At 52.5% G+C, this 27,469-nt stretch overlaps 1 protein-coding gene across 5 annotated transcripts in view; it reads right to left on the bottom strand.

Annotated features, from left to right (window-relative positions):
- The window catches only part of EVI5L (ecotropic viral integration site 5 like), a 32,267-nt gene extending 6,670 nt beyond the window's left edge, over positions 1-25,597 (bottom strand). For 2 of the 5 annotated variants that reach the window (XM_008151424.3, XM_054717176.1), the window contains exons 1-12: positions 25,371-25,505; positions 13,845-14,028; positions 10,027-10,216; positions 9,387-9,611; positions 9,197-9,271; positions 8,405-8,530; positions 6,810-6,953; positions 6,600-6,689; positions 5,418-5,515; positions 5,275-5,335; positions 1,525-1,578; positions 630-662 (exon numbers count right to left, since the gene is read on the bottom strand). In XM_008151424.3, the coding sequence (XP_008149646.1) occupies positions 630-662; positions 1,525-1,578; positions 5,275-5,335; positions 5,418-5,515; positions 6,600-6,689; positions 6,810-6,953; positions 8,405-8,530; positions 9,197-9,271; positions 9,387-9,611; positions 10,027-10,216; positions 13,845-13,996 (1,248 nt within the window). In that variant the 5' untranslated portion in view covers positions 13,997-14,028; positions 25,371-25,505. Of the gene's footprint in view, positions 1-629; positions 663-1,524; positions 1,579-5,274; positions 5,336-5,417; positions 5,516-6,599; positions 6,690-6,809; positions 6,954-8,404; positions 8,531-9,196; positions 9,272-9,386; positions 9,612-10,026; positions 10,217-11,986; positions 12,064-13,844; positions 14,029-25,370; positions 25,506-25,575 lie in introns of those variants that run through there. The other 3 variants (XM_054717175.1, XM_008151425.3, XM_054717177.1) reach the window with 3 other exon arrangements.
- Positions 25,598-27,469: the final 1,872 nt, after the last annotated feature.

Here is a 27,469-nt window from a genome sequence, read left to right as displayed (position 1 = left end):
GGTGGGGCAGCTGAGGGCAGGGTTGGGAGGTGGAATATGCCTCTCCCCTGGCCATCCTCGGTTCTGATCTATCCCACCCAGCCTCATCCCCTCACCCCACCCAATGTGGGTCCCCCCATTCCATGCTTGGAGCCACCAGGTGGCAGGCAGAAGCTTCCCGATAAAGCCATTCAAGATAAGGCAGCAGCAGAAGCAGGTGAGTGAGAGAAGATGCCAGGCCTCGCAGGTGGAAGCAGAGAGCGTGAAAGGCCAGAAGGGATGGTGTGTATGTGTGGGTGGGGGAGGCTCAGCAGTGCACACACTAAGGCCTGCTGTTGATGCACCCTCAGGCTCCCTGAGCCCTCCTGGGTCCCCACCTGTATCCCCTGGAGGGAGGAAACTTTGTGTCCCTGTGTGTGTACACACACTCACAGACACAGAGACATACCCTCAGTTGCCACGTTTGCACACGCACAGCCACCTCCTCTAGATGGAACCTCTGTTTTCCTGAGAAGCAGTCCCCAGCCACCCCCATGCATGGTGCCAGGCCTGTCCCCCTCACCCATGGCAGCAACCAGGGAGGAGGCAGTATTGGCTATCATGTGTAGAGACTAGGAAGGAAACAGGAGTCAGAAGAAAAGCTACAGTACCTGGATTAACCTATCAGCCAGAGCAGCGCTCTCCTACCCGGCGAGGGGGTTCCCAGCAACAGGGGGAGGAGGCAGAGCAGAAGGTGCGGGGACAGGAGAGGGGGAGAGACAGACAAGAACCACTGGTCACTAACGCAGTGAACTATGTCTAGAAGCAGGGGAGACAGGAGTGAAACCTGAGAACCAGAAAACCAGCAGGACAGGACCTGGAGGAAGACCAAAGCTAGAGCCAGTTCCTTCCAGGAGAGGGGTCTGTGTGTGAGCTGAGCAGGAAGTCAGGGGGCTCACGACTGGGGCCAACTAAGGCCAACTGGGAACACTCAGCAACTTTGATCTGGAGGCTGCACAAGAATGGAGGCTTTGGGGCAAGGGCATAAAATCCTGTGGACACCCTGTGGTCCATGCAGGGTCAAGTGAAAATGAGGGTAGCAGGAAGAGGGGCCTCCAACTCTACTTCCACCTTTAAAAACAAGATTGGGGCCATGGTCAAGGTTGTGGCACCCCATCATGGATCCAGTGGCAAGACCACTCCCTATTCCTTCACTCCCATCTCCTTCCCTTTGAGGGCAAGGCTTTCAAATTATAGGGTGGGGTGTCTTGTGGCCCAGTTCCAGGCACCTCAGTCAAAGTAGCAGTTCTACCTCCTCCGCCCCACCCAGACGGCCCTGGAGGGCACCGGACACAAATGGGTTGTGGTGATTGCAGTTAACTGGGCTAGCGCTCAACCTCCAGCCCCAAGCTAAGTTTCCCCACGGTCAGATTATATGGCAGCTCAAATATCAGTGGGGTTCATGGTGAGGCCTTGGGCAGGAGGCTTGCTGGCCCCCTGGCTGTTGGGTCCTGCTTGGGGCCTGGAGAGTTCAGTGTCTGACAGGCAGGTGGCCATACCCCTCACCTTCTCCAGGGTCTCAATCCGCTGCTTCAGAAGTCGGTTCTCTGTTCGAAGCCTCTATGTGGGGAGAGGGGAGAGCATATCAGATCCTGCCTTCCACTTCTATACAGAGGTCTATCCCCTAAGGGGTCAGGCCAACTCTCAGGACAGGGCTAGAGGCTTACATTCTGGATCAGTGATCCCAGAAAACAGGGCCAACTCCCATTCAGAATGGCCCATTAAATTAAAAAATATTTTTATTGATTCAGAGAGGGAGAGGGAGAGAGAGAGATAGAAACACCAACAATGAGAGAGAATCATTGATCACTGATAAGCCTTAGTTCAGTAAAAATAATGCGAGCGCTTTTGTGGATACACAATGTGTGTGAGGTGGGTGGTCTCTACCCATGCCCTCCTTGGGAATCTGCTAGTACCCCATGCTTGGGCCTGTCCACTTCCCACAGGGCAAAGGCTTCTGCATTTTGGGGGAAGCTGCTATCAGATAGGCCCCATCCTTCACTGCTTAGCCTCCAGCCCCAGAGTTTGATTTTCAGTTGACAAACTTTTCAGAATTTGGGTCCAGGGTAGGAGGTCTTGCTGAACACCCATACTTCCTCCGGCTCAACTACATCTCTGTGACCCACTGGCCCACTGACAGCCAGCTAGCTGTGCCCAACAACCGTTACTTCCCCCCAGCCAGGGGAGGCCATCTCCCTTGCTTTTGTCTTCCATCCTGTGCTTGTGGATTCTGGTTAGATATTTGTGGTTTTAGGTTTTCCTATGAAGCAACTGCTCGGACTTGATTGATGGCCATTGACTTATGTCATGGATGGGGAAACTGAGTCGGAATGAGGCAGTGTTTTGCCTGAGCCTCCTAAACTGTTTCAGAGGGCAGGTCTCTGTCCCTCGCAGTGATCTGGAACCAGGGACTTGACCCATGACCTTAGGATTTCTTTGGCATAAACACAGCCATCCTTGGAGGAGCTGGATATGCCCTGCACAACTCACCTCTCTCCCGCTTACTCCAAAGGGAAAATGTGTGTGTGTGTGTGTGTGTGTGTGTGTGTGTGTGTGTGTGTGTGAGAGAGAGAGAGAGAGAGAGAGAGAGAGAGAGAGAGAGAGAGAGAGAGAAAGAGAGAGAGAGAGCGCGAGAAAGAGAGTGCACAAAAACTATGGGGGCTATGTACTAGTAAGGCAAACCAGCCAATCCACAGCGTGACCCGCCCCCCCCCCCCCCACCTTTCTTACCTAATTCTCACATACAAGCCAATATTTCCTTTCTGAAATTGTCACAAGACAACTAGGGACCACTCCTATAGCCCCTGAAATTATTCCAACTAGTCAATCCTAAACTTTCCCACCCTGCTTTACCCATTCCTTTGCTTGAAAACCACAATAAAGGCTCTGGCCCCTGTTTTTCCCCTTGATCTCTCTGCCTCCTGACCAACCCCGATGCTTCCCCATATGGCCTGGTGTGCCCTGCCTCTTTGAAACTGTAATAAACTCTTCTTTCAAAGGCAGTTAAAACAAATCCCAGGTATATTTTTAAACAGGCTAAAGGTGAAAGAGCAAAGGACAGGGCTAAGGGAGAAGGCACCTGCCTGAATCCTTTAAGACCTCCTCTCATGGGAAATTTCCAAGCTGAACATGTGGTCCAATGGTCTGCTGTATACCTACCTAATGCTGGGCCCTCACAGTCACCAGATGGGAGCAGGCCTTGTCTGTGTATGAGTAACACACCACACACACACACACACACACACACACACACACACACACACACACACAGCTTAGACTGGCGCATCAGTCAGGCTGCCACTTCTGAGAAAGAGAGACGCTAAAAAATTCAAGACACAAAACTATTTCTGGAAATCCTACAACCAGGGACAGAACAATGCTGCTCTCTTTCCCACTCAGGAATGGGTGGCAGGACTGGATTCTAACCTAGGTCCTGCCTTTGCCTTTCTAGAAGATGTGGGGATGAGGGGATGATGATGATAGTGGTGGTGGTGGTGATAATAATAAATGGAACAGCAGAGTCAGTATCATTTCCCTTTTGCAGAAGGGGACACTGAGAGGATCAGAGAGGTGAATTCATTTTCCTGGGTTACACAGCTGGTCTGTGGAAGAGCTGGCATTTGAACCCTGGTCTGTGGGACTCCAGTCTCAGCCACTGTGGTACTCTGCCAGTCTGTAGACAGAGGACAGAGCCAGGCTGTGCTGGGGTTTGTGTTTATGTCTGTCCCCCTACCCCCACTGGACTGGGGACCCTCACTTTCTGCTGTGTGATTCAATCTCACTTTGTGTGATTGGCACAAAGTAGGTGCTCAATAAATTTTTGTTGAATGAATAACTAAAATCACACGTGGAGGGATGAAAGCAGGGGAGGATGGGAAGACTGGGTTCAGAGACTCTGCACACTCAAAAAACCCCTTGTGATATTACGATTTATAGTAAAAATATATATATTTGGTCTTCCATCCAGTCCTGGCACAGAGCATCTAAAACCCTGGGAATTTTCTAAGTGAGGAGAGAGATAAAGGTGTCTTTTGTTATGTTAATGAGGACTTTTGGAAAGTCCCTTGGCCACTTAGAGATTGGGGCTGGTTCCCAGGGAACCCAACCATGTGTCAGAGAGTTGGAACTTTCAGTCCTCTCCCCAGATCTCTGGGGAGAGGAGATGGGTTGGAAGTTGAATAAATTGCTGATGGCAAATCATGTAATCAATCATGCCTGTGTAATGAAATCCCATAAAACCCCACAGGATGGGGTTTGGAGAGCTTCCAGGTTGCTGAATGGTTGGAGGTGCTGTGAGTGTGGTACAAATGGAAAGGGCATGGAGCTCTGTGCCCTTTCCCCATACCTGGCCCTATGCATCTCTTCCATCTGGCTGTTCCTGAGCTATATCCTTTATAACAAACCAGTGATCTAGTCCTAATATTTCTCTGAATTCTATGAGCCACACTAGCAAATTAATCGAACCCGAGAAGAGAATCACAGGAACCTGTGATCTATAGCCAGCTGGCCAGAAGCATAGGTGACAATCTGGACTTGAGACTGGCTTCTGAAGGGGGGAGTGGCAGTCTTGTGGGACAATGCCCTTAACCTGCGGGATGTGACTTCATCTCCGAGTAGATGGTGTCAGAATTGAGCTGAATTATAGGACGCCCAGCTGGTGTTGGAGAATTGCTTGGTGGTGTGGGGAAAACCCCCACATATTGGAGGTGGTGACAGAATTGTACCCCCAAACCTAGTAGGGCTGGCTGGCCAGGCACCAAGGGGAGCCAGGGGCCATGAGTGCAGTGCACTGGCCTATCCTCCCTGCATATGGCCCCCGCCTACCTCAGGGCTCCCCCTTACCCCTGACCTCGGGGCTTCCACCACTGAGGGCAGCATTCCTGATGTTCCTCTAGCCCCTCAGGCCTGCTGCTGCTTGGGCCTTTAGCGCTCAGTTCCCTGGACCTGCAGCCATCTCCCCTACACATTTTCTCCAGAGATCTTTCTAGAGCTCATACTCTATACTTATTGGTTCACTGACTGCATCCTCACTGCAATGGGAGCCCCACAAGGGCAGGTCTACCTTGTCCATCTCTGTGTCCCCAGTGCCAGTTGAGCCCTTGCTCACATGTAGAGAGTTAACCCCTCAAACCCTAAGGACAGTGTGGTGTGCCTCATGTGCTGGGCAGGGATGCCCCCTAGTGGCCACCCACTTCTTGCCTTGAAACAGAAGCTCCCAATGGCCTCTGGTCCCTGTCCCCTTCCCTAGGAACTCACTTTGATTTCGATCTGTTCCTCCATCTCTTTACTCTTCATGGCCGCGTATTCCTTCTCGAGCCTGCAGAGGTGAAGGCTGAGATGGTCACTATCCCACCACCAGGGACCCCTTTTCCACCAGCGCCCTGGCTGCTGGTACTGACCTCTTCATCTTCTTAGGGTTGTACTTGACCTGGTAAGCCTTGAGGATCAGCTTATCTGGGCAGCTGTCGAACTGATGGGGTATCACCTTTTGGAAGTACTGAGGGGACACAGGCAGTCACTGATTATAAGGGTGTGTAGGGGGGCGCCCCAGCCCCTCTGTATCTGCTGTGCCCATTGCCCTGGAGGAGGGAGGGAGGGCAGAGCAGGTCTGCCTGGGATGTCACCATGTACCCAGTGCAGTGCCTGGCCTGCCTGTTGTGGGTGCTCCATCATTGTGGAGCAAGCGAGTGAGTGTGAGAAGGCATCTGGGCAGAGGCTGCCAGCAGCCAGGACTTCAGTTTGCAGGGGAAAAGCAGGCTGCGGAGGCTCCTGAGGGCAGAGGCCTGGGGGTGGGTTGGGGTAGGGTCTGAGCACAGGGCACCTTCTTAGAGGAAGGGGGCGGCGTGCTGCACCCAGGGCAGTGAGAGGATATGGAAAAGGTTGTAGAATTGGAACAGCCAGGAGCAACCTGGAGGGAAGCCCCCTCAGTGGGTCTGCTGGCCTGGGGCCTCTACAAAGGGTTAAGTGTGAGCCACTGGTGGACACAGCTTGCTGTTGGTTGGGGCCAGGCTGGCTCCTGCTCCCCAGCCCAGCTGGCCCCCTCTGGCAGCTGCAGACAATGAACATTCGTGTCTGTGGACACAACCGTGGCCTTTGTGTATTCTTCTCTGAAGTAGCAGCTGGAGGACACTGGGAGGGGGCAGGGGCCTGCATGGTGGGGACATGGCGGTGAGAAGCAGGGAAGCCAGGGTGGGGTAGGCCAGTGAGGCTGCCCAGACCCCTCACTCCCTCCTGTGCTCTCACCTGGCCCAGTTCCTAGGACCAAAAACCACACCCAAGGTCCCTAGTGGTTTGGCTAGTATAATTATTTACCACAAAGGTTTTGGGGGACACAAAGCTGGGGGCAAGAGAAAGGGGCCTGGGCCTTCCTCTCTCCCCACGGCTAGGCTGCTGGCCCTGGACTGTGTCTGGCAGAGCCTGGAGCTCCTTAGGGCCCAACCTGGTTCTCCAGGGAGGCCTCAGGGGTCCCAGGGATAGAAAAGGATCAGGCTGCTCAGGAACTCCAAGCATCTCACTTCACCTGCCCAGGTGCCCCTACTGGGGGGGGGGGCAATCCCACCCTTCCCGGGCCCCTGGCCCACCTGGGACATGCCCTCCATGTCCAGCTGCATCAGCTCCACCTGGTTCACCTGCAGCAGGGCGAGGCCTACCCGGAACACGATCTCCAGGCCCTGCAAAGGCAGTGGGGACAGTGCTTCCCCGATCCCTCCCCAAACCCCGGCCCTTCCTTGGTTGGAATTTATTTCCAGTGTGGGGCCTTTGGGAGAGCAAGAGGGGGAAGGGGTCCTGACCTCATACATGAAAATGTCGAAGACACGAGTGGCGACAGGCAGTGGGAAGGTGGTCAGGAAGAGTGTGAGGAACCAGGATGAGGCGTACATGGACGTGTGGAAGCTCTGGGAGCGGAAGTGGGTGTTCAGGTCCGGGAGCTGCTCCTGAGGGGTCGGAGGAGGAGGCCCAGCACTGAGGAGGAGCCTGTGGGCACCAGGCACCGCTGTCCTTGTCCACAGGCTCCTTCCACCGGAAGTGCTGTCCGGTGCTCCTGCCTCCAGGAAGCCTTCTCTGGTCTGCCCTTGGGTCGCTTCCTCCGTGTGCCCTCAGCACTGTGTGTGGGTGAGGCTGAAACTATCCCAGACTCTGAGCAGCATGAGGTGGGGACACAGGCCGGGGTGACAGGAGTCGCAGCAGCTCGTGGGTGCTGGATGTGCACCTTGGGCAGGAAGTGGCCCATCCGCTCTCCTTTCTGCTCATGGGCTCCTCATGATCAGCCTGACAGGGAGCTTCTGAGGCTTGGGGTGGTTTACATAACTCCTCAAGGTCACCCAGAGAGTGAGAGGTGGGGTGGGGTGCGGTGTAAACCTACTGCTGGTCAACCTGGATTCCTTGACTTGCCAGTCGTTGTGTCTCCCCACAGCCCCCTCATGATGCTCTGTGCCCAGCAATGCTCAGGGGATGCCGGTCTGATTGGCCTGAACTTCAGATTGCTGACAAGTGACAGAAACTGGGGAAATAGGCTGGAGAAAGTATTAGGACCCCCTTGATGTCATTTACTGGGAGAAGGGACTCTGGTGCCCCCTCCTGCAACCTGCCCTAGGCTTCCTTGCAGACCCAGGGGCTCCCTGGCTCCGTCCGGCTACTTTGCTGTGGGGGCTCTCAGCTACCCAGCCTGGGTAGGGCCACTTCTTCTCTGCAGGCCCTGGCCCCTTGCTTGTTGGCACTACCAGGTCCCCTTGAACAACAGCACCCCCCAAGTCTTCCAGGCCTGAGGAATGGGGCTTTCAGGACCAGGCTTGCCCCAGGGCCCACCTCCCGTTCCCCCTTCAACCCTCACCCTCAGCTGCTGTGCAGTTTCACAGCCCCACCTGTGACAGACTCCTGGAGCAGACTGTGTGTGTGTGTGTGTGTGTGTGTGTGTGTGTGTGTGTGTTCTTTCCTTGCATGCACAGGGAAAGTGTTGTCTGCCAGCCCAGAGTGGCCCCTGTGCCCTGTGGGGGCTGCTATTTATAAACAGAAAGGTCTGCAGCTCTCCTGTAATCATCAAAGGCAGGCAGACAATACTTTCCCTCCTTCTGCCATACCACGCTGGGAGCAGACAGTGAGGGCGTTACGGGTGTGTCTGGCAAAAGCCAGCTTGACCCCTCTGCCCTTGGACTCTGGAAGCCCAGAGCTCTCAGGAGCCCCCACTATAAATGGCTGGCCCTGCCCTTCCCCTGGAAGTGTGCTTGGGGGCAGTGCCACATGGCTCCCTGGGGACTAGAGCCCCTTTCTGAGCTGGGACCTCTGGATGTGATTTCTCAGCCCTGGGATTTTCAGTTAATTAGACCGACTGGGCGGGCTGTGGGCTGCGGGGGAGCGGGTGGTGATGGGCCACCCCGGCCCCACTCACCTGCAGCATGTACTCAAACTGGTAGATGCAGAGCCCCAGCTCAGCCATGCTGGGCTTGAAGAGCTCCCGAAGGCGATACTCCTGCATCAGCCGCACAAACACACAGAAAGCCTCCTCCTCCGGCATCTGAGGGATGGGCAGGTGGGCAGGGGGCTGTGAGTGTGGGCGGGGTGGGAGGGGGACGCTACTGCTCTTCTTTTGGACCTGGAATACTGTGCTAGGCCTGTTTCTGCTCTATTTACGTTTAATGAACGTGGACTGTGTGGGCTGTCAGAACTCTCACAATGAACCTCTGGTCACTCTTGTTTACTGATGGAAAATCTCCTGAGGCTGAAGTCACCTACCACAGGCCACCTGGCAGGGACTTGATCCCCAGGTCTGGCCACCTCCAGAGCCCATGGTTGGGACACCATCTGGTCCACTCTCAGTGTCTCTGTTCTCCTCTTCCTAAGCCAGCTGAATTCTCTGGACAAAACCCCAGCCCCATAAACTCCACACTGGCTAACGTAAGCTCCCTGTTGGAGTTCCCTGTCCAACCCTGGGAGGTGGCTGAGTAGGACGGCCTGCCCCTCTAGGCCTTGGACAGTACAGTGGACAGAACAGGCAGTCAGCCCCTCTGTGTTCACCCACTGGGGGCTTGGCCTGGGACGGTCAGAGGTCACCGTTGGACGCAGCGGGAAGCTCTGACAGTAGAACACTGGCTAGAGGGTTACATTCTGCTTTTGTCCACCTCCTGGAAGCAGAGCCTAGACGGGCTGGCCCCTGCCATAAGCCTGGCCCCAGGCCACCTACCTGCATTAGGAGCAGGCCCACGATGAAGGCACTGCCCTGGCAGTAGCCCACCTCCCGGTCCACCAGAGAGTATGCCTGCAAGGGAACGTGAGTGTCAGGGCAGGGTCCTGCCAGGCTCAGTGACAGCAGGCCAATGTGGACAGTGCTTCTTCATGTGGGGTTGGGGGGTCCTCAGCAGTGGGGGCCTCACCTTCATGACATTGAAGAGGACCTCCTGGCCCAGGCTGTCCTGGCCCTTGAAGAACTCGTGCTCTGGGTAGGTGCGGGCGATGTCCCTGCGGATCAGCTTCTCGCATGGCGAGGACATCTTGAGCAGCTCTGAGTACTGGTTCTTGACTGGCATGTTCGTAGCGCTGCACAGGAGCTGCCACACGATGGCCCGGAAGTGGTGCGGGATGCCCTTGTGGATAAGCTCCTGGGGACGGGGTGGGCAGCAGGAGGCCAGACTGGATGCTGTCCCAGTGCAGTCTCCCCACGGCTACCTAGTCCATGGGGCTTGCCTATGCCATGCATGTGGCTCAGAGCTCCGCGGAGCCTTTGCACTGCAGACGGAGTCCACACTGCTTAAGGTACTACCCCCAGTTTGTCACAGAACATAGTGGGGCAGGAAACAAATAGGTGCCTGAGACGGCAGTGTGACAGCTACTTACCTGGCCAGCCCCACTCACACTCTCTTCCCTCCCCCTGCCCTGGCAAGGCCCCCTGAAAGTGCCTGCACAACTCCACTTCTGTCCCTTTGCCCGTGCTGGGACCCTGGTGCTGGCGGAGTGACCTGCTGTCTGTCCCCGCTGGCCCTCCCACCGCCCACCCACCTCCACCATCCCTGCCACCTTAAGCAGCTTCTCCTTCCTACGCCGCCACTCTTCCCACTCATTGGCGATTCGGCCCCATAGGATCCACGTGTCCTCCTCCAGGTGGCTCAGGTTAGAGGAGGCAGAGGAGCTGGATACCAGAGAGGAGCCGCTGTTTCGCCGGGAGCCATTCATGGAGCGCATTGATTTGGAGTCGGCTTCCAGGAGCCTAGGTAGGGAGGGCGGGTAGAGGCAGTTGTGGGCTGCAGGCATCGCCACGCTGGTCCCTGGGCTTCAGTGACTCCTTGGGAACAGATAGCTGCCGAGGAGCCTGGCCCCTCTTCTCGGGGATTCCAGAGGCCACCAAGGATTTGGTCTAATTGTTCTTGCCGAGTGACCTTGGCCAGAGCCCTAACCTCTCTGAGCTATGGTCCATCTCCCTGGTTCTCTGCAGAGGCTGCATTTGTTTGTCTCACTCTGTGCCCTGTACTGGGCTGAGAAGCATATGGATTAGCTCACTGAGCCTTGTACCACCCCTGAAGGGCAGGTTTTGTGAAGAATCATGTTTTAGGGATGAGGCTCAGAGAGGGTGAGCAGGTGGCTGGGAGTACTCAGCCAATGAGAAGCTTTATGAAACCTGGGTTTCTGATGCTTTGACAGCGAGGTCCTGGCTGACTCTAGAGGGCCTGTCCCTCCCAGGCCTAGCTAATTCCTAGAGATAGTGAAGGACTCACCTGCTAGTGCATCTTTCATGTGCAAATCAATGAATCCAGAACCCACAAACCCACCACCTCTCCATTACTAGGCTCTCACATTCAGGGCTACTATGTGTGTCCTGATCACCACAGGCCACCCCCATACCCCAGAGGAGGCTGAAATTATTCAAACCAGCCCAACCCAGGCCTGCTTACCCTGCCTTGCCCATTCCTTCTTTCAGAAACCACAACAGAAGTACTTGCCTGCATTTCCCCCTGGCTCCCTCTGCCTCCTGACTGACCCTGGTGCCTCCCCGAGTGGCCCTGCCTGGTGTGCCCTGCCTCCTGCTTCTGTCTTCTCAGTGGCAGTCCTCTCCTGATCTGTTGGCTTTGTCATAGCTGAATGATAATAAATCTACATTTTATTTTTTAATATTTGAAAAATATTTTTTTAAAATTCAAAGTTATACTTCTGGAAAAAAGGGGTAAGTTTTAAAAACAAGAAAACATAACTGATTAAAATTTCAATCACAATTAAGTTAATACAGTAAGTTTTATTACAAACTTATCTTGTTATAAAACATTGTTGCCCTGGCTGTGGTTATAGTGTTAGTTTGTGAACTAAAGGGTCTTGTGTTCTATTCCCAGTCAAGGGCACATACTTGGGTTGTAGGTTTGATCCCTGGCCCAGTCGGGACGCATGAAGGAGGCAACCAATCGGTATGTTTCTCTTCCATCAATGTTTCTCTCTCTCTCTCTCTCTCTCTCTCCCTCCTCCCCCCACTCCCTCCCTCCCTCCCTTCCACACTCTCTAAAAATCAATGGAAGAAATATCCTCTGGTAAGGATTAGCAGCAACAACAAAGAAGACATTGTTTATGAAAAAGGAGAGGTCAGCTCTGGCCAATGTGGCTCAGTTGGTTGGGTGTTGTCCTGTGGACCAAAAGGTTGCTGGCTCGGTTCTCGAACAGGGCACATACCCAGGTTGTGGGCTTGATCCCAGGGAGGGGGCGTGCAGGAGGCAGCTGATTGATGTTTTACTATCATATCGATGTTTCTCTCTCTAAAAGTCAATAAAAAGTCTTAAAAAAAAGAAGTAATATAACAGGCTCACTTCAAAAGCTCAAAAAGCATTATTTAAAAGTAGTTTCAATTGTTGCCTCTGTTCCAGCTAGAAAAGTTCACTAAGCGCACATGGAGAAAGTGTTACTATTTTTAGTCACCTTTCATTTAATAAATACTCATACTCATGAATATAATTCTTCTTCTTCTACAACTCTATGGAAAATTAAAAGTACTTAGTACATGCCAAAGGAGGAAAGCCAGAGCAGATTTAAAGGGCTTCAAGGAGTACTTGTCTGCTAAGCATCAATATGACTCCCTTTTTAAAAAATTTTTATTTTTCAATTACAGTTTACATTTAACATGATTTTATATTAATTTTCAGGTGTACAGCATAGTGATTAGACAATCATATATTTTAGAAAGTGTATGGCTGGTGTGGCTCAGCAGTTGAGAATTGACCTAGGAACCAAGAGGTCACCGGTTAGATTCCTGGTCAGGGCACATACCCGGGTTGCGGGCTCAGTCCCCAGTAGGGGCCATGTAGGAGGCAGCCAATTGAAGATGTTCCTCTCTCATTGATGTGTCTATCTCTCTATCCCTCTCCCTTCCTCTCTCTCTAAAAATCAATAAAAACATATTTAAAAATGAGTTTATTTTTTTTTCTTTATTGATTAAGGTATTACATATGTGTCCTTATCCCCCATTCCTCCCCACCCCCAAAATAGTTTTTTTTTTTTTAAAGAAAGTGTTCCCGCCAATATTTCCAGTACCCACCTGGGACCATACATAGTTATTACAATAGTATTGACCCAAATCCTTATGCTACTTTACATCCCCATGACTATTTTGTAATGATCAATCTGTGCTTCTCAATCCCTTTACCTTTCTCACCCAGTCCCCATTCCCCTGTGGCAACCATCAGTCTGTTCTCTGTATCTATGAGTCTGTTTCTGTTTTGTTTGTTTACATTGTTTGTCATATTCCACATATAAGTGAAATCATGGTATTTGTCTTTTTCTGATCGACTTTAATTTCACTTAGCATAATACCCTCTAGGTCCATCCATGCTATTGAAAATGGTAAGGTTTCATTCTTTTTATGGTTGAGTAATATTCCATTGTATATATGTATCACAGCTTTTAAAATATATATATATTTTCATTGATTTCAGAGAGGAATGGAGAGGGAGACAGAGAGATAGAAACATCAAGGAGAGAGAATCATTGATTGGCTGCCGCCTGCATGCCCCCTACCGGGGATCGAGCCTGCAACCTGGGTATGTGCCCTTGACTAGAATTGAACCTGGGACCCTTCAGTCCCACAGGCCGACGCTCTATCCACTCAAACTGGCTGGGACATGTATCACAGCTTTTTTATCCACTCGTCTATTGATGGGAACTTGAGTTGCTTCCATATCTTGGCTATCTACACTAATAAAAAAGAAAGATGCAAATTGACTGTACCTTCGCGATGCACACCAGCCAATTAGGAGTGAGTATGCAAATCAACCCAACAAAGATGGTGGGTTAATTTGCATACGCAGTCACCATGGTGATGACGCAGGTGTTCTGCACCGCCCCAGCTGCTCTGGGCCTCTGGGCAGCGTGGGAAGGTGGAAAGGCGGCTCTGGGCTGGAGCGAAGGCGATGCCGGCAGCCAGGGGAAGGCAGGCCCATTCTTGCACGAATCTTTGTGCATCGGGCCCCTAGTTGTAAATAACCATGCAATGAACATAGGGGTGCATATATTCTTTCCAATTAGTAGGGAATAAACCTACATTTTAAAACAAGGGGAGGGCCAGAAAAGAAAGGTGGGAAGGCCTGACTCCAGAGTCAGAGGCTTTACTCTTCTGTCTAACAATGGCTTGAGAAACACAGCCAGGTTCCTAGATTCACTCTGCCTCTAGAAACCTTGGTCTCATCTGAATGGGGAACTATCTGTTCACTCAGGGTTAGGAGGATGACACTGCCTCTGGTGGGAGCTATTACTTTGCCCAGGACTAGACTCAGACATCAATGTGAGGGAGCACCCAGGAGCTTCTGTTTGGGGCCCAAGCTGTACCCTTGCACACCCTCCTCCTACCCCAAGCCCCAACTTACCGGTTCTGCTCTTCCAGCTTGGCCAGCAGCTCCAGCTCATTGGGGCTGAGGTTCTCAGAGTCAGAGGTGGGGGAGCAGGTGGGGGCTGACAGGGCCTCCTGGGATGAGGAGTCAGGGCTCAGAGTGGGGCTTGCCATGGTGGGCAGGCTCATCAACTGCAAGCAGGGCCAGGTCACAGCTCTGTCTGGGGGCCGGAGACACACATGGTCAGCATTGGGTTGGGTCTCCACCTCATTCTGCCAGCTCTGGGCCAGCTGAGCCTGCTGTTCACCTGTGCACATTTCCTCACTCTGGGCCCCCACTTCTGCTCTGTACACTTGGTGTACTCCTCATCCCCATGCACCCTAGCTCAGCTGATGGCCATGCCAGCACCTTCTATTCCAGACGCTGACTACCAGGACCCCTGCCTGTGTACTCCAGATGCCTGGACAGATACAATAGGACCACAGCAGGACCCAAGCTGTCCTGTTGTCCTTGGGCCATGAAGGCCAAGGCTCATCTCCACACCCCGGAGTCTTCAGCAGAGCCTGAGGCCAAGGCTTCCATCACTCAAGACCCCTGCTGGGACCTTGAGGTGCAGGAGCCCCTACTTTGGTGGCCCTTTCTGACAGCCTTGGTCCTTGTCTCCTGCTGTGGTCTGCCCTGGGAGGCCTGCCTCAGCATCTGATCTTCCCTGTCTCATCAACCAGAGTGGGCTGCTAGCACAGCCAGAAGCAATTATTCTCTACTGTTAATTGTCTGGTGCTGCCAATTGCCAGAGGAGTTGACTACACTTGGGCTGGGAAGCCAGGGATGCATCAAAGTGCTGGGAGTCTGTGCCCTTCTGGACACAGAGTGAGAGCCGTAAGTTCTGATGGGTATCCTGATCTTGGCTTGCCATGTGCCATGCAGGTGTCAGGTCATCTCTCCTATTTTTCCTGGGGATGGTCTGGCCCCACCCTCCTGGGGGGCTTCAAGAACACTGGCCTCTCACCTTCTGCCAGTGTCATGAGAGGCAGCTCAGCACAAAACCCAAAGCTATGGCTCCAGACTCAGATAGACGTGCACCTAAAGCATGGCACCCTCTCAACCAACTGTGTAGGCTTCTCTGAGCCTCACAGACCTCAGAGGTTGACTGTGAGAACTGAGTATGCTACTGCACATGGTGTGTGAGAACAGTGCCTGATACTTAGTGATCATTCCATAAACATCGGCTAGTATTATCCATCCTGGGGCCAAGGTTGAGGGCTAGCTGGGAACCAGGGCTCCAGGGTTCTGCTGTGCCTGTTGTGGGATATCTGCGGGGTTGGCATCACCTGTAGGAGGTTCTAGTCATCAGGAATGGCTAGGAAAGGGAAGGCTGCTAGGAGCTGGGGATGGTGTTCCTTCGACTCAGTCATTCTGCTTCTGGTGAGCCCAGGTTAGCTCAAAGGGTCTAAGAAGATAGTGATCCCCAGGGTCATGGTGGCAGGAAGAAAATCCTGCTCCCCTACTGCCACTGTGGGCAGTCCCTTCATGCCCACCCATTCTCCTGCATGCTCTGTACCAGGAGTCCACTATGTGCTCTTGGACCCCACCTGACCTGGCTCTGACAGCTCAGCCTGCATAGGGGCCCTTGCCTGGTCTCTGGAGAGGTGGGAACTGGTCCCCTAGGCAGCAGGGGGATAGTGACAGGATGAAAGCAGACCCCTCACACCTGCCTGGCCACCTCAGGTCACTGGGCACCTTCCTGCAGCCTAAGCTTAGCCCCCAGCCAACACCCAAGGGCTCAGGGGTTGGCTGGACTTGAACCTGGCCATACACTTGATTCTGGCTGCCTTCCCTCATGCTGCCCTGTCACGGGGGTACCATTCTTCTTTCACCTCGAGGAGTGGCCAAGAAACCTTCCTCCCCAGGACCCTGTGACTCCCCAGGGCCACTGGTTCTGTCTCTGGTTCCTGAGAGCTCCCCTAGTCTGTTGGGTACAATGGGCTCTGGCTTTCGTTGAGTGGTATGAACTCAAGGTCCTGGCAGAACCGGCTGGCCAGGGACCACCTGCTCCAAAGATCAAGCCACATGCACCACCTAGCCAGGGGTTAATCATTCCTGACAGAGGAACAGTGGGGGCTGCACCAGGGCCTCCTGCAGAGTCAAAGTCTGTGGACAAGAAGTGCTGACCTAGAAGGATCTCTTTGGGCAGGGAGGGGCTGGGAAGGCTGCATGGGTTTCCCAGCTTCAGAGTTGGGAGTTAGGGAGGAGCCTCAAAAGCACACCTGGATTTGGGGAACATGGGGGGGTGCCTCAGAGAAAGAGACCACATGTAGCTAGCTGGGACACTCTCTCAGTCATGCCTCTTCCTTGCTGAGCCCAGAGCATAGTTGGCCCACCCTCTCCCCTAAAGAGCCTGAGAAAATGATTCAGGTCTGAGTTTCTGTTAAAAAATAAAAACCACACCAGGAACCATCCACTAGGAGAGTGTGTTTAGCAATTTATCATATAGTAATGTGTATTTCCTTCAGAAAATAAAGTTGACTCAATGCATAGGGCTGAAATTTGCAGTCTGAAGGTAGAAACTAATGATCCCTCAGGAACTTTCTTTGGACTCATCCCTGGACTGTAAACACTGCTTTGCCCTGGAAACCATCTCCTGATGAATGTACATACACACACTCATACAGGCAGATATACACACTCACTCACAATCTCACACTTATACATAACTCACACGTGATATACAGGTAGACACACACTCATACACATTCACTTTCACAAGCACACACTATCTCATACCCATGCACACTCTTGCACGCACACAGGCATGCATGCTTTCTGCACTGACAAGACCTTGCCACCCTTGGAACTGAGTAGATTGGGAAGGACACTGGCTTGCTGCTGTCCTAGCTTTGTGAGCAACGCCCCCTCCAGCCCCAGAGTGCCATGACTCTTACTGGCTCAACCATTCCTTTCCTGGCACTTACTGAAGGCCAGGCACTGTTCTAGGCATAGAGTGGAACAAGGTGACGAGAATACAACTCCACAGGGTATGCAGCCATTTCTCCCTTGCTAAATGGGCTCAGAGATGCAGAGACAAGGCATTTAGTTAGGTTCAAGGGGCCATACCTCTAAAGTCCACACACAGGCTCCCTCTAGGTCTGGGGTTCCAACTTCAATGCCATTTGCCCCTACTCTAACTCAGCCACCTGAAGGGGGATCCTGGCTCCTGTGGAGTGGGCAATGAGCCACTTAACCCTGCTCCTGCTGGCACCATCATTCACCTTGCTCCCATAGGGTGGTCCATGGCTTAGGAAGCTGAGCCAAGCAAGAGGGGTGGGAAGAAGATTCTGCTGGTGAGCATGGGGACAGAATAGTCCAGATGTCGGACATCTCCCACCTCTTTTTCCCTCTCCCTCTTAGGGAATTTTGGACACTATCGGTCATGCCTCTTCCTTCTTGAAGTCCTCTCCCATCTAGTTTCCAAGAGGCTGGGCTCCTGGGTCTCCTGCTTCTTTGCCCAGGGCGTTTTAGCCTCCCACATGGTGCCTCTTCCTCCGTAGGCTCTGCCTACCAGGTGCTAGGTACTTTGTCCCTTCATGCTGTTGGTGATCTCAATCTTTCAGCTTAAATGACTGAATATATGTCAGTGATTGTGACACCTCCATTCCCAGGTTTTCCTTTCTCCTGAGCACCAGCCAGATTGCCAAATGACTCCTGAACATCTCCATCAGACGCCTGGCCAGGGCAGGAATCGCCATTGTCTGAGTCCCTGCTACTGCAATGTCCCCCGCTGGACCTGGTACAACCTAAGAGTTGATAAATATTTGAGGAATTGAACTAACCTGCTCACCCACCAATATTTGCTGGATGTCTACCAGGTGCTAGGTACTATGCTGAGGACTGAAGGCTGGTGGGCAAAGAGACACAGCCCCTTCCCACCCAGAGCATACAGGGGAAGAGACTAAGAAACGGTCACCCAAACTTCCTACTACAGATGGAGACAAATGCTTGGAATAAAAGATAAGGTAGAGTGGAAAACAGTCTGGCAGTTCCTCAAAAAGTTCAACAAGAATTACCACATGACCCAGCAATTCTACTCCTAGGTGTCTACCCAAGAGAATGGAAGACACACATCCACATGTAAACTTGTCCATGACTGTTCAAGCAGCATTATTAACAATAACCAACAAGTGGAAATAACCCAAGTGTCCATTGGCAGATGAATGGATATATAAGATGTGATCCATCCATATAATGGAATATTAAAAGAAAGGAAGCTCGGATACATATGAACACCAAAGACATGATGCAGAGTGAAAGAAGTCAGACACAAAAGACCACAAGTGATATGATTCCATTTATATGAAATGTCCAGAATAGGTAAATCCTTAGAGATAGAAAGTCAATTAGTGGTTGCCAGGAACTAGGGAGGAATGGGGTGGGGGAGCAACTGTTTATGGGATTTTTTTGGGGGTAATGAAGTGTTCTAGAATTAGTGGTGGAGGTTGCACAACTTTGTGAATATACTAAGATCCACTAAATTGTTCATTTTAAAAGGGTGAATTTTATGATATGTGAATTATACCCCAGTTAAGAGAAGGTAAGGGATGGGGTGGGCTGGCAGAGGGACCTGGTGCAGAAGCAGTGGGGGAGGGGTGGGTGCAACTCAAGAAGGGATTAGGCGGGGGCTAGAACCCCACAGGGCATTGTGGGCCAAGGCAGCAACCTGACTGGGCTTGCATTTTAGGAAAACCCTCCTGACCTGCAGTGTGAAGATGCTCCTCCAAGCCAACTCTCTCCTGACGAAAGCCAGCCCCTCCTCCTGCTGCAGGTGGGCCTACCTGGGTCCTTGATGCTGCCATCCATTGGCTCAGGCAAGGCCTGGTACTACCCTCCTGGTGCTTGCTCTAAACCCTTTAGCCACTCCCTATTATGACTTGGAATCCCAACATTTTTGCATGGTGCACACAGCCCTGCTAACCTCACCTCCTCCCATCTCGCAGTCCCTCCACACTTAGCCCACAAGGAGCACCTACTTCTTCCTGCCTGTCTTTGCACATGCTGTTCCCTTTGACTGGAAAGGCATTCTCCAAGACTTGGTTTGAGTTTTTTTCTGTGAAATATTTCCTGCCAACACCCTGCCTCTGGTGTCCTGGTTCATTTCTCTCTTTTCTCTCCCTGAAAATACCTACTCCCTACACCCCAGTCCAAGACATATTCTATGGCAATTACTTCTGTATATGCCTGCCTGCCCTACTGGGTCATGAACATTCTGAGTATAAGGGCCTGTTTTCTTAATTTTCCACTCCAAGCCCATAACGCAGCAACTGACATTTAGTTAGGTGCTCAATAAAGGTCTGCTGAATAAATGAAGATAAAAATATCTGTGCTGCTCAGGCAGGGGATCAAGGTCAACATCAACAGTAATAAGTCATGTTAAGAATATGTACCCTGGATAAGATGAGAAGGGCAATTCACCCCTATGTCTTTCTCCCCCCCAAAATCACCCAATTTAACTATGAGAAAATCTGGTGGCAAATCCTGATTAGGGAACATTTTAGGAAATTCTTGACTAGTCCTCCTCAAAATTGTCAAGGTCATAAAAAACAAGGGAAGTCTGAGAAACTGTTCCAGCCAGGAGAAGCCTAAGGTATGATGATGAAATGTTGTGTGGGATCCAGGATGGGGTCCTGGAAAAGAAAAAGAATATTAGGGAAAAACTAAGGAGATCTGAATAAAGTGTGGGCTATAGTTAATGATAACGAATCAATATTGGCCCATTAATTATAACAAAGGTACCAGACTAACCTGGGATTTTACTAATAGAAGAAACTGGGTGTGGAGTCTTCAGGAACTCTCTGGACTATCTGACTTTTTCTGTAAATCTTAAACTGTTCTAAAAATAAAGTCTATTTTAAAGATTAAAAAGTGACTATATACCAGTGTAGACAGAAAAGTAAAGGACAGGTCTAACACATGAGACGTGTCACCTTGGGCAGAAGGTCACTCAAAGGGTCCCTTAACTAGGCTGTAGGGAAAGAAAAATTCAAACTTGGATTTCTGACTCCCGAGCCTTTGTCCTACATTGATCTTTTGTGCTGCCAATCTCTCTGAGTTCTTTACTTTAGAAATATACATGAAGCACTTGAGTGTAGTGGGCACTCAGTGAATGGCAGTAATTATTATTATTACTAGAGGATGGTGCACGAAATTTCGTGCACTCGGGGCGGGGGTGGTCCCTCAGTCCGGCCTGCACCCTCTTACAATCTGGGACCCCTCAGGTAGGGTCCCTAGGCCTGGCCTGTGATCAGGGCCCTCCCTCCCCCGCACCATTGCAGGCGGCTGGCCCCACCCCTGCTGCTGCCACTGCTTGCCATCTGTGCAGCGCTGCCCCCCCTCCCCTGCCACCGGTGGCCTCCCTCTGCAGGCGACAGGCATGGGGTGTGATGGCTTGGCTGGCCTGGGCCTCCCTCTGTGGGGCGATCGCTGGCCGGCCTCACACCTGCCACAGAGTTGCCGCTGCTAGTGGGCCTCCCTCTTTCTTTGCTGGGGGGCAGGGCCAGCACTATGAAGGGCCCTTTGCCTACCTGATTGCCCCTAACTGTGACCTGCCTACCTGATCACCCTTAATCACTTGCCTGCCTGCCTGATTGCCCCTAACTGCTTGCTGGGGGGGGAGGGCAGGATCAGCCCTATGAGGGGCCCTCTGCCTACCTGATTGCCCCTAACTGCTGACCTGCCTACCTGATCACCCCTAACCACTTGCCTGCCTACCTGATCACCCCTAACCACTGGTCTGCCTGCCTGATTGCCCCTAACCACTTGCTTGGGGGCGGGGCCAGCCCAGTGAGGGGCCATGGTGGTTCTGGTCTCTGGTCATTCTGGTGATTATGCTTATGGTGGCTGGTGTTTTATTATATAGGATTACTAGTTTTGTTAATCCTCACCCAAGGATATTTTTCCATTGATTTTTAGGGAGAGTGGAAGAGAGAGGGGAAAAACAGAGAGAAACATCGATGTGAGAGAAACACATCAACTGGTTGCCTCCTGCATACGCCCAACCAGGGCCCTGGCTAGGAAGGAACCTGCAACCAAGATACATGCCCTTGACTTGAATTGAACCCAGGACCTTTTCTTTTAAAGATTCAACATTTATTTATTTATTTTTATTGATTTCAGAGAGGGAGATGGAGAGGGAGAGAGAGAGAGAGAGAGAGAGAGAGAGAGGAAGAGAGAGAAAGAGAGAGAGAGCAATGATGAGAGAGAATCATGGATCGGCTGCCTCCTGCACGCCCCCTACTGGGGATGGAGACCTCAACCTGGGCATGTGCCCTTGACTGGAATCGAACCTGGGACCCTTCAGTCTGCAGGTCGATCCTCTATCCACTGAGCCAAACCAGCCAGGGCCACAGTCATTACTTTTTAACAGGGAAAGCTACTGAGTGTGTATGCACCATCTTTCGGAGCTTGGTATTTTCAGAGGAAGGAATAAAGGCCTCAAGTGTCCTTTAATTTTGGCTCTCTTCTCCTCTCTCCCTGGCTTCTGATCTTCCAACTCTAATGATTATGGGGACACAGAATCATTTCTGAATCTGAAGCCTTGAAAGATGCCGGCTGACTCCATTTGTCCAGCAGACCACCATGGCTTTAACTCTGGGGAAAGTGTCCTGGTGTCTCAGGTCCTTTTCCTTGGCAAGGAGTAGGCAACTGATGGGCCAGCTGCCCCCCCCCTCCCCCAGGTAACATGGACAGTAGCTGGAATTCAAAAGCAAGCGAGTAGAGAAGACTAACAGCTCTAAACCAACCAGGCACTTACTGAGTATCTGCTATATGCCCTAGAACCACCTGGAACCCAACTGTGAGTAGATACGAGCCCTGCTCTTGTGGGACTCATGGGCTGGTATGGGAGACAGACACAGATGAAACAATCTCACAGACATATGTGGTGCACTGTAAAGTGGAGGAAAAGTGTAGTGAGTCATGCCAACAGGGCCTTGGGAATCTTCCCACAGGGGTCAATCTCTTCCTAGCTCTGGGGGGTTAGTTCTCCTATCTAAACCCCCTTCCTTCCACGGTCTCCGTTTGCCTTCTAGAGCATGTGTACTGCAGACTCCCCCAGGCAGGTGGGTTTTGCTGCCTTTCCGATTCTTCCAACTATGGATTGCTCTGACCAGGGAGTTTCCATAGTGTGTGTCTCATGGATCACCTTTGAAACATGAGGGCTTATAGGATGAGGCCCACCAAACGAGGCACGCTTCCCTGAATGCATCATGCTTGCTCCTGCTTCCTGGGCCTCTGTCCAAGCACTCTGGCTGTCTAGAATGCTCCATATATCATACTTGCTCCACCTTCCCTAACACCCCAGAAATGCTCAGGGCCCTTTTCTGCTCTTCCCCAGCAGCACACCGTACAAAATTCTGTCTCAAGTTTCTACACAGGAGATAGCAGGATGTGATGTTAAGGGCATAGTGCCGGAATCCCAGGTTGTCTGGAGGATTAAATGAGATACTATGTAGATGGTGCTTGGCACAGGGCCTGGGACATGGCATGGGCCTGATCAGCGTGCACTAGTGGTTCTACCTCTTGTCTTGAGATGTAGAGAGGGTTTTTAGATACAGATCAAGGACTACCTTTGACATTCCTTCAGACCCCAATATCTGACTCAGTTTCCAGGATGGGGCTTCCCCCAGAATGATCAGTATCTATATTCTGCACAAGGAAGTTGAGATCATGTTCCCCCTTGGCCCTTGTAACCATCAAAGCACACACACAAAAACACAGACCTGTATTCCAGTCTAGGGTAACAGTGCATTGATATTGTCCACAAGCCCTCCCTGGGAGCCTTCTTGTGTTTTCCTCAGGAGTTCACAGACTCTCCTGGGGAGCCTTCCGACCCCACTGCCCCCACACGAGGTCCCACCCTGGGGAGCCTGTGGGGTTCATTTCTTGTGTACCTCATGACCTTCAGCAGTCTTTTCATCCACTTTCTCCCTTCAGCAAGCGAGCAGAACAAACCTCTTCCTACCCAGCGTCAGGGGTCCATGCGGGGTGTGTGTGTGTGTGTGTGTGTGTGTGTGTGTGTGTGTGTGTGGACACGGCCAGCAAGGCCTCCTACTGCTCTCTGTCCCCCAACACAATAGACTATTTCTCAGCCCTGATTCAAGCTGGCTTCCTGAGGGGCAGTATGGCCACAGAGATATTCATTATACAGTGAGGCATCAACTAATTACAACCAGGGGACCAGGGTGGCTAGTGCTTCTGCTAGCACCCATAGATGGGTGACTGCCCTCCTGAACTCCACCGACTCCTTCCACCCCGTGCCCAGGGACAGTCAAAGCCACATCCTAACCTCACTGGCTCCCCTGCAGTACAAACTACTGTTCTAAGAATTTATCCTCCCACTTTCCAGATGGAGAAGTTGAGGTCCCAAGCCAAGATGTGCTTTTTTTCTAGGCCATCCAGAATACACTGGTGAACATCCACAAAGAAGCCTGGTCCTGTTTACTTGGGATTGTCTAGGAATGCTTTTGTGGCTTGAAGGAGCCCAGGTGGGCAATGCTAGGGCTGGACTGATCTGGAAATCTGCATGGGGCGAGGCCCGGGTCTCCTCCTTACTCCCTGCAGTCTGGCCATGCCCGCTTGCCAGTTCTGTAATCGCCTCTCTTCTCTGTCTCACCTCATTCTTGTGCCAGGGCCAAGCCACCTGCAGTTTTTTCAAACCACCAGCAGTTAACCGCAGAAGCTCAGGGGAACCCACAGGTTGGACCCAAGGGCGAGGGTGGTGGGGTGGCGGAACAGACAGGAAGAGACAACACAACCCAGAAAGACACAGGCACAGGGGCTTCTAGCTCCATCACAGCCTAGCTGAGGGAAAAGAACGGCCCATTTTTCCCTTCTGAAAATATTCCTTAACAAAGAGCTGTCTGCTTCTGACAGGCCCAAACCCAGACACACGGGGTCCCAGATGCCAGGAGAGGAGGAAGCTGTTTCATTTTGGCATAACATACTGGTTGTGGGTGAAAGAACTCACAGGGACTGGGCTGCCCCTGGGCAGCAGCACTGGCCCTGCCATCTGAGACCAGTAGGTGGGTGTGATGGGGTCAGCATGCTGGTCCTACCAGTCTGGTCAGACTTCAGGACCAGGGCCAGGAGCAGTGTGAACTCCTCTCCCTCGCCAGGGGGTGGCATAAATCAGGGGCCAGGCAGCGGTTCTTTTCGGGGGACTGGTGGAGGAGAGAGAGTGAGTGTCCTTCCCTTGGAAGAAGGGCAAAGTGGGGAGAGATAGATGAAGGGGAAGAAGCCTGCAGCAGGTGTCCACTGGCGGTTGGGAGATTCTGGGTCACCCAACCACCTCCAGGTTCCAGTGGGGGTGCTGGCTCAGGTAGGTTGGTGTGGCTGGATGGACTGGCTGCCTGGGGCAGGGCAGTCAGCTCACACATCTGAGTCTCTGCCAGAGCTGGGAGCACTGGGGACCCCAGGAGGACCTGAGAAGGTAAGGTCCAAGAAGGGGTGTTGAAGAGCCCTGTGTGTGTGTGTATGTATATGTGTGTGTGTGTGTGTGTGTGTGTGTGTGCGCGTGTGTGTGTGTGTGTGGTACCAATTGCCTGGTCTGTGTTGGAGGTCTGAGTTTCTCTGTGTATGTTGGGGATCCAAGTGTCTGATTGTGAGTATGTGTGTGTGTGTGTGTGTGTGTGTGTGTGTGTGTGTATGTCAAGGGCTCCTGAATGTTTTTTTGGGGGGTGGGTGGGTGGGAGGGGTTCCATGGGTATTCTCTGTTTGAGAACTGTTGGCAGTATGTGTGTGCTGTGCTGGGCTCTTAGAACAATTGGGGGTTAGTGCTGAGCATGTGGTGAGGGTGGACTTCCAGGAAACAGGGATCAAGATGAGTCAAGATCAGGGGTATGTGTGGAGCTACTGGAGTGTGCCGGGAGGACCCCAGGAGTGCTGAGAGGAGGAGATGGGCCAGCAGGCTGAGGTGAGGCCTGTGGAGAGGAACCCTAATTTACAGAGGCTAGGCAAGGGTCCTGTGGGGTCAGAAGGGAAGGGCAGGGAGGACTCTGAGGCTGGTATCCCTGAGGACCGGGGTAGGTCTAGGCCCAGAGATAGGATGGGAAGTGAGAGGAGGGACAGGGTGATAAGGAGTCTGCAGATGGGAGATATCCTAAGGGACAGAGGGGTGGGTGGTGTCCTGGGCGCGCAGGGGGAAGGTCTGCGGGGTCGGGGCTGGGGAGGCCGTGAAAGGTCCTAGGAGGGGTCCTGAAGGTCAGTAAGGAGGGTGGGCGGGGGTCACGGGCCTGAGGGGCGCTCCCTGGGAGGGGCGGGTGGGGGTGGGAGGCGCCCGAAAGGGTCCGAGAAAGGGCCCTGAGAAGTCGGGAAGCGTCGGGAACGAGAGTGGGTGGAGGTTCGGCCCGAGGCTGACAACCAGGGTCCGTGCTGGGAGTGCAGAGGGTTCTCAGCGCGGGTTCCGGGGCGAGGCAGCCCGACTCCCGGTCTTGCCCGGCCCCGGCGGGCCGCAGTGAGAAGCCACTTGCCTGTGAAGGGGCCCGGGAGGCCCGGGCCACGCCGCCTCCCTACCTGCGCCGAGCGCGCCGCCATCGCCGTGCCGAGCCGCGCCGTCCCGTTAGCCCCACAGCTGCCAGCCCCGCAGCCCTGGCCCAGCTCCCTTAGCCGCCCCCCGGGACCGCTGCCCCGGCCGGCTCGCCGCTGCCATTTCACCCGCTGACAGGAGCCGCAGCCCCGCCCCCAAAGCCCAGTCAGCCAATTCACCGCCCCCAGTTACCATGGCTCCGCCCACAGGCCAGGAGTGACGGGATATTTGACCATTCCGTAAGGAAGGCCCTGGCTACGGCCAGAAGGTTGCCGCCTCTGAGGAGAGAAGCGAATTGAAATTAGGGAAGTAGTGAAGGATGGGTGCTTTTGCCTATCGAAATGTGTAATCCTGTTGATCAACACCTGTCATGGCCAATAGCGAGGGAAGAGGGGTGTGTCCCTGAGAGAAGTCTGTGGCCCTGAGGAACCCCGCTACTGAGGCAGCCAAGCTTTTGGCACTAAGCCCCGCCCACCACCGGGCTTTCCCCCCAATGAAGAGACGTCCTGATATGTCCATGATCGTCTGTCCCTCAGACCAAGCCTTGGCAACTGTTGAGGCTACATAAAGAAGATTGACAACTGAAGGAGGGCGATGACGTAACACTCTGTGGCCAATGGGATCCGGGCTGTGGGGCTTGAAACCTACATTGAATGACGTAGGGGAGGGACTTGGGGGCGTGGCCTAGACAGCGATGGGGCGGGGCCAGATAAGGGCGTGGCTAATGGGTTGGGTCTGAGGAGAGGCGCTGCCAGAAATCCCTCAAGGGGAAATGATGGGACACATCTTCTTTGAGCCCGACTCTGTGCTGGGGGCGGGGCTGTAGGGGGTGGGGTCACACCGAAGATTCAGGCTGGTCCCCTGCCCTAGTCTATGTTGTCCCGGTTAAGTATCTTCTCTGAGGCTCACACTGCCTTATGTTCCCCCAGGCTGTGTGTTATCACTGCTACACTCCTATCCCCCACCCTCCCCAGACTGATGGCTGCGGGGGGCGGGGGGACGGGCGATTAGGGGACATGTAGGGCCTAAGTCAGGTCTCACCAGCATTGTTGATCAGGGGCCTGGCACATGGGAACTGCTTATAAATGCTTGATGAATGAATGATTAAATGAATAGTGGGCCCAAGACTCTTTAACAGGGAAGGGAAGGGCGGGGGTGGGGTGGTGGGGGGATCACTCAGCTGGGGAGGAGATGTAGGGACAGTCACTGACAGAAGGCAAGACTTAGCCAAAAGGACATATTTTCACCCCAAGATGCAGGGATGGGCCTTGCAAGGGTGAGGTAGGGAATGACCCTGCCACAAGAGGGTGACATCATAAATTCAGAATGGGGACTGGTAATTGGAAACAGGAGGACTGGGACCAGAGTGTGATGGATGTTCCAGGACCTTCTAAGGTCTAGATCTCAACCTTCTAAATAGTAGGAAGTTCTGTCTGGTTTGGGGAGCAATGACTGACATCCTTTGCTCCCTGTCCCTGTCCATCTTTCTACACTCTGTCCCATCTACATTTTATTTCTGTCTACACTTTCTCTGTTGCTGTCTCTACTCTTCCTTTGCCTCTTTATGCCTTTCCTGTCTCCCTCTCTCTTACTACCTACATTGTATTTATTTATTTTTTATTTATTTATTTATTTTTAAATATAGTTTATTGATTTTTTACAGAGAGGAAGAGAGAGATAGTTAGAAACATCGATGAGAGAGAAACATCGATCAGCTGACTCTTGCACACCCCCAACTGGGGATGTGCCCGCAACCAAGGTACATGCCCTTGACTGGAATCGAACCTGGGACCCTTGAGTCTGCAGGCCGACGCTCTATCCACTGAGCCAAACCGGTTTCGGCCCTACATTGTATTTATGAAAATTCTGGAACTGTTAAGAAAAGCCCCAAAACTTATTTCTAAAAACTCAGGTGGTAAAAATAAATATGCATTCTGTCTCCCTCACAAGCCCATAGCTCCCTCCCTCATTTTCTTTCTTTCTTTCTTTCTTTCTTTCTTTCTTTCTTTCTTTCTTTCTTTCTTCCTTTCTTTCTTTCTCCTTCTTCTTCCTCTTCTTCTTCTTCTTCTTCTTCTTCTTCTTCTTC

The sequence above is a fragment of the Eptesicus fuscus genome, chromosome 6 (genome assembly GCF_027574615.1).
Source record: "Eptesicus fuscus isolate TK198812 chromosome 6, DD_ASM_mEF_20220401, whole genome shotgun sequence".
In the NCBI taxonomy this organism is placed as follows: Eukaryota; Metazoa; Chordata; class Mammalia; order Chiroptera; family Vespertilionidae; genus Eptesicus; species Eptesicus fuscus.
This window is presented reverse-complemented; position numbering and strand designations above follow the sequence as displayed.